This window comes from Petaurus breviceps, unplaced genomic scaffold, assembly GCF_028583685.1.
Source record: "Petaurus breviceps papuanus isolate PSGF00001 unplaced genomic scaffold, PetGlider_PUasm1.0 99, whole genome shotgun sequence".
NCBI classification, from domain to species: domain Eukaryota; kingdom Metazoa; phylum Chordata; class Mammalia; order Diprotodontia; family Petauridae; genus Petaurus; species Petaurus breviceps.
In genome coordinates this window covers 14,743,262-14,757,351 of record NW_027187465.1, presented here as the reverse complement: position 1 = coordinate 14,757,351, position 14,090 = coordinate 14,743,262, and the positions used below count along the sequence as shown (strand labels likewise).

General features: G+C 42.3%; 1 protein-coding gene across 1 annotated transcript in view; it reads right to left on the bottom strand.

The window, feature by feature from the left end:
- The window catches only part of KSR2 (kinase suppressor of ras 2), a 587,222-nt gene that overhangs the window by 154,688 nt on the left and 418,444 nt on the right, over positions 1-14,090 (bottom strand). The window contains exon 7 of the mRNA XM_069081397.1: positions 8,579-8,662. Within this exon, the coding sequence (XP_068937498.1) occupies positions 8,579-8,662 (84 nt within the window). The remainder of the gene's footprint in view (positions 1-8,578; positions 8,663-14,090) is intronic.

Genomic DNA, 14,090 nt, shown 5'->3' with positions numbered 1-14,090 from the left:
TTAATTCATTAAAGTGGAAAGCTTCCTACCAAAAAGACCCAGGCCTGATAGTCAGAGGAATAGGAAAAGATAAAATCAGCCCCAGGACCAGATTTAATTTCCAGGCTTCTAAGAATGTGTTGAGTGACTAGGGATTAGAAGCAGAAAACCCATGGGCCAAGGTATTTCCGAAGACAAGTTAAGCTGTAACCAGAAGATTGACTTCCCTAGAAACCATTGCTCTGTTCCAAGGTTTATCTTTCACTGACTATTCCTGACCATGTAGTCTGTGTGACCTTGGGTGAGTACTTTAACTTTTTGGTGCCCCCAGGCAAATCTCTCAGGGTCTGAATTGCAGAGAATATACCAGCCTACATTGGGAAAGGGAGTTGCCTCTACCCATGAAATCAGACATCCAGTCTCTATCCCTAGCTCTCTTAACTGTTTTAACAATAAGAGTTTCTGACTCAAGGTGGGGAAGCAGGGTGGAAAAGAGTGGGACTTGAGAAAATCCTTAAATTTTTTACAAATTAAAAAAAAATAAAGCTAGAGGAGAGCCCTGGGGTCTCGGCATGTCTTTTTCCTCAATGCTCACTAGGTAGTAGGCATTCAATAAATGTTCATTGTATTGAATCGAATCAATTGAAGGGACTAGGAGATATTTAACCTGGAGAAGAAAAGACTGAGGGTAGGAGAGATGATCCCTGTGTTCAGGTATTTTAAGACTACCTTATGGTAGAGGGGTCAATTTTGCTCCACTTTGCTCCAGAGGGCAGAATCAGAAGCAATGAAGGGGTGGTTGTTAAAAGGCCATTAGGCTTGGAGTCAAGAATAAAAAAAACAAAAACAAACAAGCCGACTTCTTAATAAGAGCTGTCCACAGAGGAAGGTGCTAGTTGGATTTCCCCTCTTCTCCTTGCAGGTCTTTGAGGAGACTGCTTGTTGGGTGTGCTGACTAGGGGATTCTTCTGGGGCTGAGGGCTGCATTGGTGGGCCATGGAGATCATTTCCAACTTTAAAATTCTGTGATCCTGTCAATTTTGAATTCAAGCTCCAGTTTCTACACTTACCTAGCTAGACTCTGAGCAAACCCCTTTTTGTCCTTGAAATTCAGTTTCCTCTTCTGAGAATTAGGATGATTCTACTTCCTGGTGCCAAAAGAAGATAGTTTATAGGATTGTAGGCAAGCTAAGGTTGAAGGGACCCCAGAGCCTATCGAGTTGGGCTCCCTCAGCTTAGAGGCAAGGAACCTGAATCCAAGAGACATTAAATCACACAGGCATAATTCAAACCCAGGTCCTCCAGTTCCAAATCCATCGCCTTTGCCACTGCAGTAGTCTGTCTTCTCTTAACTTCTTTGAGGGCAGGCGATATTTTGTTTTGTGATGTTTCTGTTTTTGCTGGTTCCCTACTGCCTAGCATAGAGCCCAGCACGTAGCAGGTCCTTAATAGAGCTTGTTGAATTAATTCGTTTTCCCAAAGGGCATAGAGCAGGTTCTAAGCCCCACTGCAGAATATCTTGTAAACAGGAGATCATTCCAAGCCGGATGATGGGTAAAAATAGGACACAGTTAAATGTTAATAACCCAGCTGCATTTCCGGCTGGTCCCTTGCCCCATCTCCAGGAAAGAGCAATGTGGTTCCGAGAGAGCATCATTTTCATAAAGCAAAGGGCACCAGAAAACCCAGTCCTGTATTGTTCTGTGGGGAGCATCTACTCTAGTAGTTGGCCAACTGCTCCCCCATACTCTCTCCATCCTCCTCCCACCCCCCAACCCAGTGTCTCAGCAGTTATTCTGACTGGCAATCCACTCTGTATAAGAAAGAATCGACTGAAGACTAGAGAGTCATTTGGAGATGGAGGAGGGGGCAGGGTGATAAGAAAAGAGTGACTGAGGGCCAGCAAAGTCATCAAGGAAAGAAAACTTCAGACAGCTGAAAATACAGTTATCAGACACCCCAAGGAATTGTGCTGACACTTCCAGCATGGGCAGTTAAAACCTCATCTCCAAACATCAGTGGACCTATTACATGAAATGGCAAGGTTTAGATAACTGTAAATTGCTTTCCCAGCCCTAATTTCCTATTAATTCATTAATCTTTCCATTCAAGCAGCCAACAAGACAGCTGATGATAATTCCGGAGGAAACGGGTTTAAAATGCAGCAGGAGGGAATGAGGTTAGACAGAATGAAAGGGAAAGCTTCCTGGCTTCTTGGGTAGATGAAGCCCCAGAATGGGCTGCTGTCTGTTGAATCATCTCTGGAGAATTTCTAGAACAGACAAGCCTATATAAGCACTGGTGGTTTACTGCCCTGCCCTTCCCCCATTGGAAACCACCTTAGCTCAGCAAACACCAAGGAGGAATGTATTCAACCTCTCTTCTCTAGCTCTGGCTCAGGAGTCAGAGGAACTGTGTTCAAATCCTGTTTCTGATGTTTACTACCTATAAGGTCAAGGTTGCTTACAATGAGAGCTGCCCCAAAGAGTAATGAGCTGCCCGAAGAAGTGGGTTTTCCCCTATACCTGTCCTTAAGCAGAGATGGGATAGCCTTCTGTTAGGTGTGCTGCTGAAAGGATGCTTGTTCAGGTGTGAGTTGAACCATGTGGTCCCAATTGAGAGATCCTGAGATTCTGTGGATGTATCGGAGGTAATTAAAGAAACGTGGAGATCTGCTTTTAGAACCAGGAAAAACAGGACTCACGTCCCTGACACTAGCTACAGGACCCTGGGCAATCTCACTGCCTTTCTCAACCTCATTTCCTTCATCTATAGAATGGTCATAGTATAATACCAGAAGCACCTACTACCGCACAGGGTTGTTGAGGAGCCTCCAGGGAGATGGTGGCTGGGAATGGGAAGTGCTTTACTAATCTGAGTGTTTGACATTAATGTCCGTTATTGGTATTTTCTTCAACGGAGCTTAGAAAAAAAGTGTTGGGACAAGTCATGATTCTTCTGACATTCTTTTATGGTTTGGGTTGTTTTTTTTTTCTTTTACAGGTAGAAAAAGAACAACTTCTGTTTGTAATGGCTAAAAACATATTGAGGTGGGAGCTCTTGTCTCTCACACATATTTGCCATTTGACCTTGGACAAGTCACAACTCTTTTTTTTCCCCTATAATTTATTTATTTTTAGTTTTCAACATTCATTTCCATAAGATTTTGAGTTCCAAATTTTCTCCCTATCTCTTCCCTACCCCCCACCCAAGATGGCAAGCATACTGATTACCCCTTCCCCCAATCTGCCCTCTACCCCCATTGCCTGTATATCTTGTTTCCCGGTTGCATTTAGCAACAATTTTTTAACATTCGTTTTTAAAACTTCGAGTTCCAGCTTCTCTCCTTTCTTCCCTCCTCACCCACCCCCACTGAAAAGACAAGCAATTCAATATAGGTTATACATGTGTAGTAATGCAAAACATTCCCATAGTAGTCATGTTGTGAAAGACTAACTATATTTCCCTCCATCCTATCCCGCCCCCACTTATTCTATTTTCTTCTTTGACCCTGTCCCTTTTCAAAAGTGTTTGCTTCTGACTACCCCTTCCCCCAATCTGCCCTCCCTTCTGTCATTCCCCCCTCTTATCCCCTTCCCCCCTACTTCCCTGTAGGGGAAGATACCCAATTGTGTGTATGTTATTCCTTCCTTAGTCAAGCCAAGTCAATGAGAGTAAGGTAAGTCACTTAACTCTTAATGAATGTTCTGGGCAATTCTCTAAGTCAGCTGCAGAGAAGGTGCTGACCTGCTTCAGTAGAGGGAGGTTCCTCTTCCCCGTGATCCACACAGTCCCTGTCCCTATTCCCATGTGGGCTCATCCCCATCCTCATCTTTTTTTCTCTAACTGCCTAAAGAGGACAGTGGACAGATCAATTGGAGTTAGGAAGCCAGGCTGACACTAGCTACATGACCTTGTCCAAGTCACTGTCTACCTCAGTTTCTTTATCCTTAAAATGGAGATAATAATGGTACCTACCTCTCAGGGTTGTTTGTGAAGATCAAATGATATAATGTTTTTAAAGCTCTGTGCAAATCTTAAAACACTACATAAATGTTAGCTACTGCTGCTATTACTACTACTTCTACTATACCAATGTGGTCAGACTGTAAACTCACAAAAGTCAGGAACGAGGTCTATTTATAGCATTGACAAAGCACCTATCAGAGCCTGAAGTTGGGTAGGAAAATTGAGGATCGGAGAAAAAGGGGAGGAGAAAAGGGAGACAGGAAGAAACTGAGATAGGAGAGACAGCTAAAGAAAAGAGAGAAAAAATATCAAGAAAAGTTAGAGGAAAGGGAGACAGAGAAGAAGAAAAGAGAGTAGACAGAAAGATGAACAGAGAAGAGACAGATTCACTAAGAAAAAGAATGAGAGGACAGAGAAAAAAGGAGAGGGAGGCAGTGAGAATGAGACAGAGAAGCAGAAAGAGAGAGAAAGAAGAGAGGAGAGGAGAGAAGGGAGGGAGAGAGAGAGACAGAGAGGCAGAAAGAGGGGACAGGAGAGAGGAGGGGTGAAACTCTGGCATAGAGACAGAGAATAAAATTGTTCTTTAAGAAGTCCCGACTTTATTGATTTATTTTGTTTTTCTGTGATAAATGGTTTTCTGCTGCTGCTGTTATATAATGGAATTTTTTCAAAATGTAGTTTGTGTTTTGCATGAAATTTGCCTATAAATGAATGTACCTGCATACCTAAATCATGCATGCAATTTTCGGGGTCCAATTGGACAGATTAGAGGGATTAAACATTCAGAGGAGCTCCTGAAGGTGGAACTAGGACCAAGTGCTGGGAGTTACAGGGAGGAAGGTTGAGGTGCATTTTAAAAGGTAAAATGCTCTATTGATATGAGCTGTCCAAAAATGGAAGGGGCAACCGTAACAGCTGGTCAATGGCCATTTAAAGGTGGCAGAGTACTTTATGTATATGATGTTCTCATTGAGTCTTGTGCCTCGGATACTGCAGTTATTATTCTCCCATAGTACAGAAGGGGAAACCAAGGTCCAATTAGCTCCCCCTTCAAATCATTTCGTATTTATTTTGTATGTATCCTACATTTATTTATCTGTGAACATAATATATTCTCTCTCCCCTCCCCTTCTCCCAATTTAATTTCCTTAAGAAGTACTATCTCATTGTTTTTGTATCCCTAACACCTAGGAGAGTAATTGGCATACAGTAGAAGCTGAATAAAAACTTACTGACAAATGATGATGCCTCCAGCCATACTTCTTTTCTCTTGGCTACTATTTCCAAACTTCAGGCATAAACATAGATCACAGACCCCCAGCTGGAGGGGGACCCTAGAGGCCATGTAGTCTAACTCTCCTCATTTTACAGATGGAGAAACTGAGGCCTAGGAAAATTAAGTGACTTCACCAAGGTGACACATGTCATAAGCATCAGAAGAGGAATGTGACCCTGGCTTTCCTGACTCCAGAGTTAGCATTTTTCCCCCACTGTAACCTAATTTCTCTTCTCCTCTCTGTCTGTTTCCAGTCCCTCCTTTAACTGCTGGCTTTCCTTAAAACTTACCTATTTCCTTCTAGAACACAGGGGAGAAGGGAGCCTGAATTAGTGGTACTGAGAATCTAAGTCCTTAGGTTTCAGCCTCATTGGTTCTCCCCAGCTGCTTGCCTGTCACCTAATTACCTGTCTTCAAAGGAAGCCTCTCTGCAGGTGAGAGGATGTGAAGGTTGCCATTTTCCCCTTTCCAAAAGTACATGATGTGACTAGACACAGATTTAAAAAGCCACTTTTGACTCAGCCATGTATGCAAAAGGAAATTAAGAAGCCTATGACTGGACCCAATTAATGTTGGTTTGTAGGCAAAAAAACCATGGACAATCTCCCTGACCTCCTTACCTGCAGGGTCCAAGATGGTCAAGGATCCCAGGGAACAAGGAGTTTCAGTAATGTTAATGCCTTCTAATTATCTCCCAATCTGGCCCCAGAGCGCTTAAAGCTGTTAAGACTTGAGCTAATTAATTCAATTGGTTCCTAGGAGGGATGGAGGGCACCTCAGTCTTATCTGCAGCCCCACAGGTAAGAATGAAGAGGAACAAGGGAGAAGGCAACTTTCTCTTCCTACTGCCTCACTACCATCCCTTCTGCCTGGCTGGTCAGCAGATGGGGGAAGCCAACCATGGGTTTTTCTAAGCTTCCATAGCTGCACCAGTTGAAGGAGAACCACGGGGAAAATATGGGAAAACTGAGGGGAAGGAAAGAAACAGAATAAAAGGAGAAGGGGCCAGAGGGATGTTCTGCATATTGACTCTTAGGGAATACCATATATGGATTGAAGATAGCTCAGAGGTTCATTTTACAGATAGAGAAATTGAGGCCCAGGGAGCTTAAGTGATTTGGACACACAGGTAATAAATTCACAGATTTATAGATTTCGAGCTCTATCTACATGGACTTACCTACTCCAAACTTCTCATATTACAGATGCAGAAACTGAGGCCTGGAGTGGTGATATAACTTGTTTATATAACACACAGATATTAAGTGGCCAAGCCAGGATCTGAACTCAATCCCAAATCCAACATGGTGCTGAAATGCTGACATGCAAATTATGTCATGTTAATGAAATACAAATTAGTTTGAAATTGTTCTTGGGATTAAAGATTTACAGCTGAAAGGGACCTCAGAGTCCATCTAGTCCAGTCCCTTTATTATTACAAATGAAGAAAATAAGTCTCAGGGAGGTTATGGGATGTGCCCAAGGTCATTCAGGTAGGAAGTAGGAGAACTGGAATTTGAACTCAGGTCCTCTCATGCCAAAACTGCACCCTTTTTTGAACCAAGATGGGACCCAAGAGGCCCTTTGATTTACAGGTGAGGAAGCTGAGTATCATGCAGGAAATAAATGTAGGAACCAGGATTTGACTTGATGGAGTCTCAAAGTCTTTCCCAGCTTTAGACCTTTGATTCCATAATTCAAACTCATGCCCTCTCACTCCAAATATAGCACTTTTTTCTTTAAATCTGTAGTCAAAAATACCTCCATTTTAGCTCTAATCCCTTAACTAGATGAAAACATGACCCAGTCAATTTATCAAAATGACTTAGACTAAGTTAGAAAAGGCCTTTGAACTAGACTGATGTTTGCACAAGAATCTAATTCAGATGGGGCAAGGAAACGTAACCATGCCTTAAGAATTATCTATAAATTATCAAGTGAGTAGAGGAGAGGGGATTTGAAAAATTTCAATGAGCAAGAAGGTCTGATGGAACCACGAGGCAAGGCCTCCTCACACATAGCTAGGTTTCCTTCCCTCCCTCATCTTTGATCAGAGGAAAACTTTCCAGGAAAACAGAACGTTGGACTTCCCAACTTTCCCTCAGTGTCCTAAACAATGTCCCTGAATCAACCAGCAGTAGTGTCTTCCTCAGAAGCCAAAGAGAGAATGATGCAGACTGACAACGTTTAAAGGGAACTTCTGGTACAGCGAATAGAGCACCGGTCCTGGAGTCAGGAGGACAGGAGTTCAAATTCGGCCTCAGACACTTAACACTTACTAGCTGTGTGAACTTTGGGCAAGTCACTTAACCCCAAATACCCTGCCTTCCCCCCTCCAAAAAGATCCCCGAAAAGGGGACTTCTGAAAAGCCCAACAAATGGCAAAAGAAAAAGGGGGAGGGCTTCTAGAACCTAGATGCTGTGCATCATTCCTTTGCCACATCTATACTCTAAGCTTGAGTTACCTATAAGTATATATGTCTATACCTGTGAGAAAGTGTTTCATATACTTTTAGAGAAATGTTTTCCAACATCTCCTGGGTCACTTTAGTAAATACTTTCATTCTAAAAGTTACTTAGATCTGTCAGATTAAATGATTCTCAACTAGCAATCTTGTAGAGAGGAAGCATGTTGGTTGGGGCTTGAGTCAATGGTATTGAGAATATCTTTGAACCCTGAGGGGGAGATACACCTAGCCAAACTTAGGCACCTGACTTGTCAATGAAAGTGGGAGTTGGGGAAAGGATCCTTACAGCTTTTATGTTCCTCATTTCTATAGAAGAGAAGTTTTAAAAATATTTTTCTTAAGTCAACCTCATGGACTGAACCAATATGGAAGGCAATGTAATGGTAACTGTACTCAGCCCTAGCAGGGGAGTGTAATATGCTACTCTGGTACCTCTTTTTAGTACATTGTTACACTAAAATCTTCCAATTCAGGAAGTACTCTGTTACTTTAGAGCAGGGGTGGGGCACCTGAAGCCTCCAAGCCATTTGTGTTCATCTAGGTCCTCAAGTGCAGCCCTTTGACCGAATCAAAGTTTCACAGAACAAATCCCCTTAATAAAAGGATTTATTCTGTAAAACCTGGACTCAGTCAAAGAGCCATACCTGAGGACCTAGAAGGCCACACGTGGCCTTGAGGCTGCAGGTTCCCCACCCCTGCTTTGGGGACATTCTTGTTATGTATACATATATTTGGTCCCAGGGTACACAAGTTCACCTGAGATCCTACTGCTGAGTAACAGAAAGATCAGAGACCCTGAGCTTCAGGAAACCAAGCTTCAAAGCCAAGCTCCCCTCTTTATGGCTTCAGGCAACATGACAAGCCACTTTGAATTGTGGATACCTACTTGCAGTTTTTACATTTCAGTCCAAACAACATTCCTTTCCCACAGACGGTGCAAGTCTGAGACATCCAGTACTTGGTGGAAAATCTGAAAAAGAAAGAGCCCAAGTTAAATGGAAAGTAACTGATCAAACCTCAAACATGAACCTGAAATGGAGGGTCATAGTCACTAACTTAATTCAATCTATTTCAATCAAATGCCTATTACATGAAAGCCAGTATAGCAGGTAAAGCAAGAAATATGAATGAATGCTTGTCCTCCAGAAGTTTGCATTCTAATGGGGGACAGGCAAGGATACAACATGAACACTGATTAGTAAATATAAAAAATATACTCCTACAGTGTCAATGAATATCAAGAGGGAGAGAGAAATAACTTTGGAGGATCAAGAGAGGTTTCCTGTAGGAAGAGGCCCCGAGATGCATTTTCTTTTTTGCTTTTATAATTCTGATTAATTTCATTAAATATTTTCCAATTACATGTAAAAATTTTCAACATTCACTTTAAAAAAAAAATTTATGTCCAAAATTCTCTCCTTCCTCTCTCACCCCTGGAGAAAGCAAGCAATATGATATACATGTGAAGTAATGCAAAATATGTTTCTCTATTAGCCATGTTGCAAAAGGAAACACATACACACACAAACCCAAGAAAAAATTTTAAAAGTTTGTAAAGAAAAAGTAAAGACAAATTAAAAAGTATGCTTCAATCAGTTCTCTCTCTGGAGGTGGATGGTATTTTTCATCATGAGTTCTTTGGAACTGTCTTGGATCACTGCATTAATCAGAGTAGTGAAGTCTTTCATAGTTGATCATAGTTACAATATTGCTGCTACTGTGTAAAATGTTCTGGTCCTGCTCACTTCACTGTGCATCTGTTCATAGAAGACTTCCCAGGTTTTTCTGAAATGCTCCTGCTTGTCATTTCTTATAGCACAATCATATATCACAACTTGTTCCGTCATTCCCCAAACGATGGGCATTCCCTTAGTTTCCAATACTTTGCTACCATAAAAAAAGAGCAGCTTATATTTTTTGGTACATATAGTCCCTTTTCCTTTTTCTTTGATTTTGAGCTGCATTTTGAAGATGGCTAGGCATTCTCTAAGGTAGAGGTAAGGAGGGAGTGTATTCTAGACATGGAGGATGACCTATGCAAAGGCACAGGGAAGGACATAAACTGCCACGTTCAGGGAATGGCCATTTTGGCTGAAGTGTAGACAAGAGTACACACCTTTAACAACTGGTGACATTCCCTCCCCCAAAAAAAAAGTATGCATGACACATTAAGTTTAAGATGCATTACTATGAACAATTTCTCTTCTCACTTTCTTAAGTCTAGTCAATCAACAAAACAATAAATCAAGCCCTGATTTTTAGCATTTGCTGATTTCCAAAGGTACATTTTATAAGTATTTGTTTACTCTGAAAATTGAACAATTGGCTCTCAAGAGTCCTGTGAGCTGGCTCCAGCACAGTACTGGGTATAGAATGCATGAAAGAGAGTAATATAAAATGTGACTAGAAAGATAAGTGGGAGCCAGATTGTGAAGGGCTTTAAATGCCAAACTGATGATTTCTTATTTTATCCCCCTGGCAATAGGGAGCCATTGAATATAGCAGAGGAAGGTCATGCATGAGTCAGTCTGATCTGTGCATTAGGAATTGCATTTAGAAGATTGAGGGGTTACTAGGATTGACTCATCCACACTTTAGTGGATGAGCTAACCACTGAGGAAGCCATCTGTAGAACTGGGACATTCAGCCTCAGAAAGAGGTTCAGAGGATTGTAGTCAGCAGAGTACAAGACAGGCATCAGGGGAAAAGTACTGAAGCAGAAGGGTGGAATTTAGTGTTATTGGTTGCTGCTGTTCAGTTGTTTCAGTCATGTCCGATTCTTTGTGACCTGGTTTGGGGTTTTCTTGGCAGAGATACTGGAGTGGTTTGCTATCTCCTTCTCCAGTTCATTTTACAGATGAGGAAACTGAGGCAAACAGGGTTAAGTGACTTGTCCAGGGTCATATAGCTAGTAAGTATCTGAAGCCAGATTTGAACTCAGTTCAACATAAATAAGTCTTCCTGACTACAGATCCATGGCACTGGATCTGAGTTCAAATCCTAGCTCTGCCACTTTTGCTTTGTGGCCTTGGGCTACACTCTTAACTTCTCTGGTTTTAGTTTTCCCATTTGTAAAAATTGGGATTAAATGACTCTAAGATCCCTTCCACATCTCACAAATCCTATAATGCTGCACTTGTCTTCAAAAGAGACCTACTATTAGTCAGTCAGTCAGTCAACAAACAAGCATTTCTTAAGGGTTTAGCACTAGGGATACAAAAAAGGTCAAAAAAGAGTCCCTGCCCTCAAGCAGTTGATGTTATGAAGGGAGATTCTACAGATAATGAAGCAGTCATCCATCTGTTTCAGTGCTCACCAATAATGTGTCTAAACCTCACTAAGCCTCAGTTTCTCCATCTGTTAAATACCTGCAGGGCCTACCTACCTCACTCAGGACTAGTTAAGGGGAGTGTTTTCTAAGCTTTATTGAAGCTTTTATACTGACTTAGAGCTAGAAAAGACCATCAGAGATTAACTTGTGAAACTTTCTCATTTTACAGGGAAGGAAACTGAGGCAGAGAGGAGGGAATTGACATGCCCAAGGTCACACAGGAGAATGAGATTCGAACCAGGGCCTTCTTCACATCGGTCACTTGTACAGAGGAGTTGCTGGGGCTGGGTAGATAAAATGATGAAACTGCAGTTAGGGAGGCCATCGGGCAAATCTAGCCTTAGACACTCAGTAGCTGTGTGACCCTTGGCAAGTTACTTCCCACTCTGCCTCAGTGTCCTCATCTCTAAGATGGGCTGCTGTGAGGATTAAATGAGATCATACTTGTAAAGAGCCTTGCAAACCCTAATAGAGATGCTTATGCAGATCTTATAGAAATGCTTGCTGGTTATTATCTTTAGTGGGTGGCCCCTTCCAGCTCTACCTGACTCTCTGCTGATAACTCCTTCTTCCCTAGATACTAATGCAGGGACGGGAAAAGAGAGGCCGGGAAAGGGGGCAATTCTAGAGGTGATGCAGGGCCGAAATGAGTTCCATCCATCTCTCCAGGCACTTGCCTGGGGCCGGGCTTCTTTTCCAGGAGACAGGCTGCAGCCAGCAGGGCTGGGAATGGGAAATTTATTGAAGGCTGCCAGGTCAGAGTGAATTTTCGATTTTTATCAGCATCAGCTGGAGTTGTATCTAATCTCAGCTGGATCTGAGTTGAAATGAAAGTTGGATGTGATTATATAAATTGGTGCCTGAACCTATGAAGGGGGAGGGTGGCGCTGGGGCTCCTGTGGCCCGAGAAAGGGGTAAGGTCCTTTCCTGTGCTCCTCGTCCTATTGAGACACAGAGCAGATACCTAGAACTCTCCAATTTGGCTTGGGGCAGAGACCAAAGCAGAACAAAAACAACTAAATCAGTAAAACAGAGCAGATTTGCAAATGAGACTTGTGTGCCTAATAAAATTGTTTTGATTCATCCCATGCCACTTCAAACAGTTGTCATTTTAGGGATGTTTTTTCCCCCCAGGTTAGCCTCTTTGCAACTGCCTTTTCCCTCCTAGACCACATACCCCTGAGATGAGAGGGTGAACGGGCTCTAGGAATTTCACTGGATTTCTACAGTCTGCACCCCAAGGATGAGGTCCTTTTCTTTCCTTTCCACGTCCCTTTCTCCTCTAAATTCTGGTTGGCTACCTTTAGGCAGCAGCCTTGGGGCTGGGGGGGAGGGGGGTCACTTTACATCACTTTTTCTGAATTGTGAGTTTAGCTTAAGGGAGGCAGCTAAATTGTTCGTAGTGAAAGTAAGAAACACCCTGGTTAAAATCCCACCTCAGAAGCTTTCTGCGACCCTGGGCAAATCACTTCATCTGGTCATTTCCTCATAATAAGTAAAGCTCCCACCTCCTATGGTTATTGTGAGGATCAATTCATATTACTTATGTAAAGTGCTATATCAATGCTAATTATTATCATGTAATTTATATTATAGCTGCCCATGTAACAAACAGTAAAGATTTATTAAGGACTTATTATATGCTAAGCACTAGAGATATAAAAAGAAGAGTGAAAACAGTCTCTACCCTCAAGGAGCTTATGGTTTAGCCGTGGGAGACAACATGAACAGATATATACAAAATATAAGGATAGAAAGTAGATTTATTAGGGTAGAAGCTCAAGGTGAGGAACTTCCTGTATCAAGGCAATTGGCTACTTTCTCTTTAAATTATAGTCTTAGAAAGATGCCTATTTGTGAAGTATGTTGTAGTGATGTTTGAGCATGTCCCCATGTGATAGTAATGGCAATTAAAGATTCCCCTGTATTGGCTTGGTTTTCAAATTGATTGTATTAAAACCCAGAGTTTGTTAATCCCACCTGTGGGATGGGCTTGTTGATGTGAAAAGAAAGTCCTGAAGTGGGAGGAGCTGGTGATGTAGATTTGGAGAGACAAGAGAGAGGCGGAAGTTCTTTTTGGAAGCAGCACCTCGTGGAGAGAGAGAGACTAAGAGATTGCTGGTGGCCGCTTTGAATTGCCCTGGACTTTTGAGACCTGCCCCCTGAGCTGCCAAGGACTGAGGAGACATGGCTGTTTTGCTGGTACTTTGTCTGTCTGTTTTGATGTTATTTTGCCAGATTTGTCCACTGGTGAAAGACTGTCCTGTTGAAGAAGTCCTGGAACCTGGCATTTGGTTAAGAAGGCCTGAGACTGTCCTGCAGACAGAGAGTGAATACTGTCCACTGGTGAGGGACAGTACTGTTGTTGCAGGGGTCTGGAGACTGTCCTGCAGACAGAATGAATACTGTCCACTGGTGAAGGACAGTGCTGTTGTTGCAGGGGTCTGGGAGCCTTTCTGTTGGTTCAGAAGCCCTGAAGAAGGATTTTCTTGTTGTATGTTTACAGAAATCCTGGGAGAGGGCTTTGCTAATGTGTTCAGGGGTTCTAGGACTGTTCTACAGACAGAGGATAAATTCATGAAGGGACGGGCAATGTATCTTATGGCCTTGCTAAGCCTTGTCTCTCCAGGAACTAAGATTGCTGAGAACTTGCCTCGTGTCAAGATGAAGAAAAGACCTCCATTTGGGTATTAAGTGCTGTGTTTAAACTTGATGTAACTCTGGGGTAGATTCAATTGTGATCCTAGGGGTGGGGAACTTTTGACCTTATTGTGCTCTGTGATTGACAAATGAAGGTACTTTACCTATGTTTGGAAAATAATCTCCATTTGAGAAGAGGGGTTTTGTGGTGGACCAAAAGAAGGTATAGCCTAGGGGTGGAGTAGTATTTAGAACAGAGACTTTGTAATTGATTGAATGATTGGAAAGTCCTGGGGTGGGGTAGTCCTTGGAGATTATTTAATCACACTTAGTAAATGCTGTATTTTGAATGATGTCATGTTTCGATCTTCTCTGTTCTTGGTTTGTTACTGAATAAAATAGAGAGCACCTATGCTGGTATTTTGAA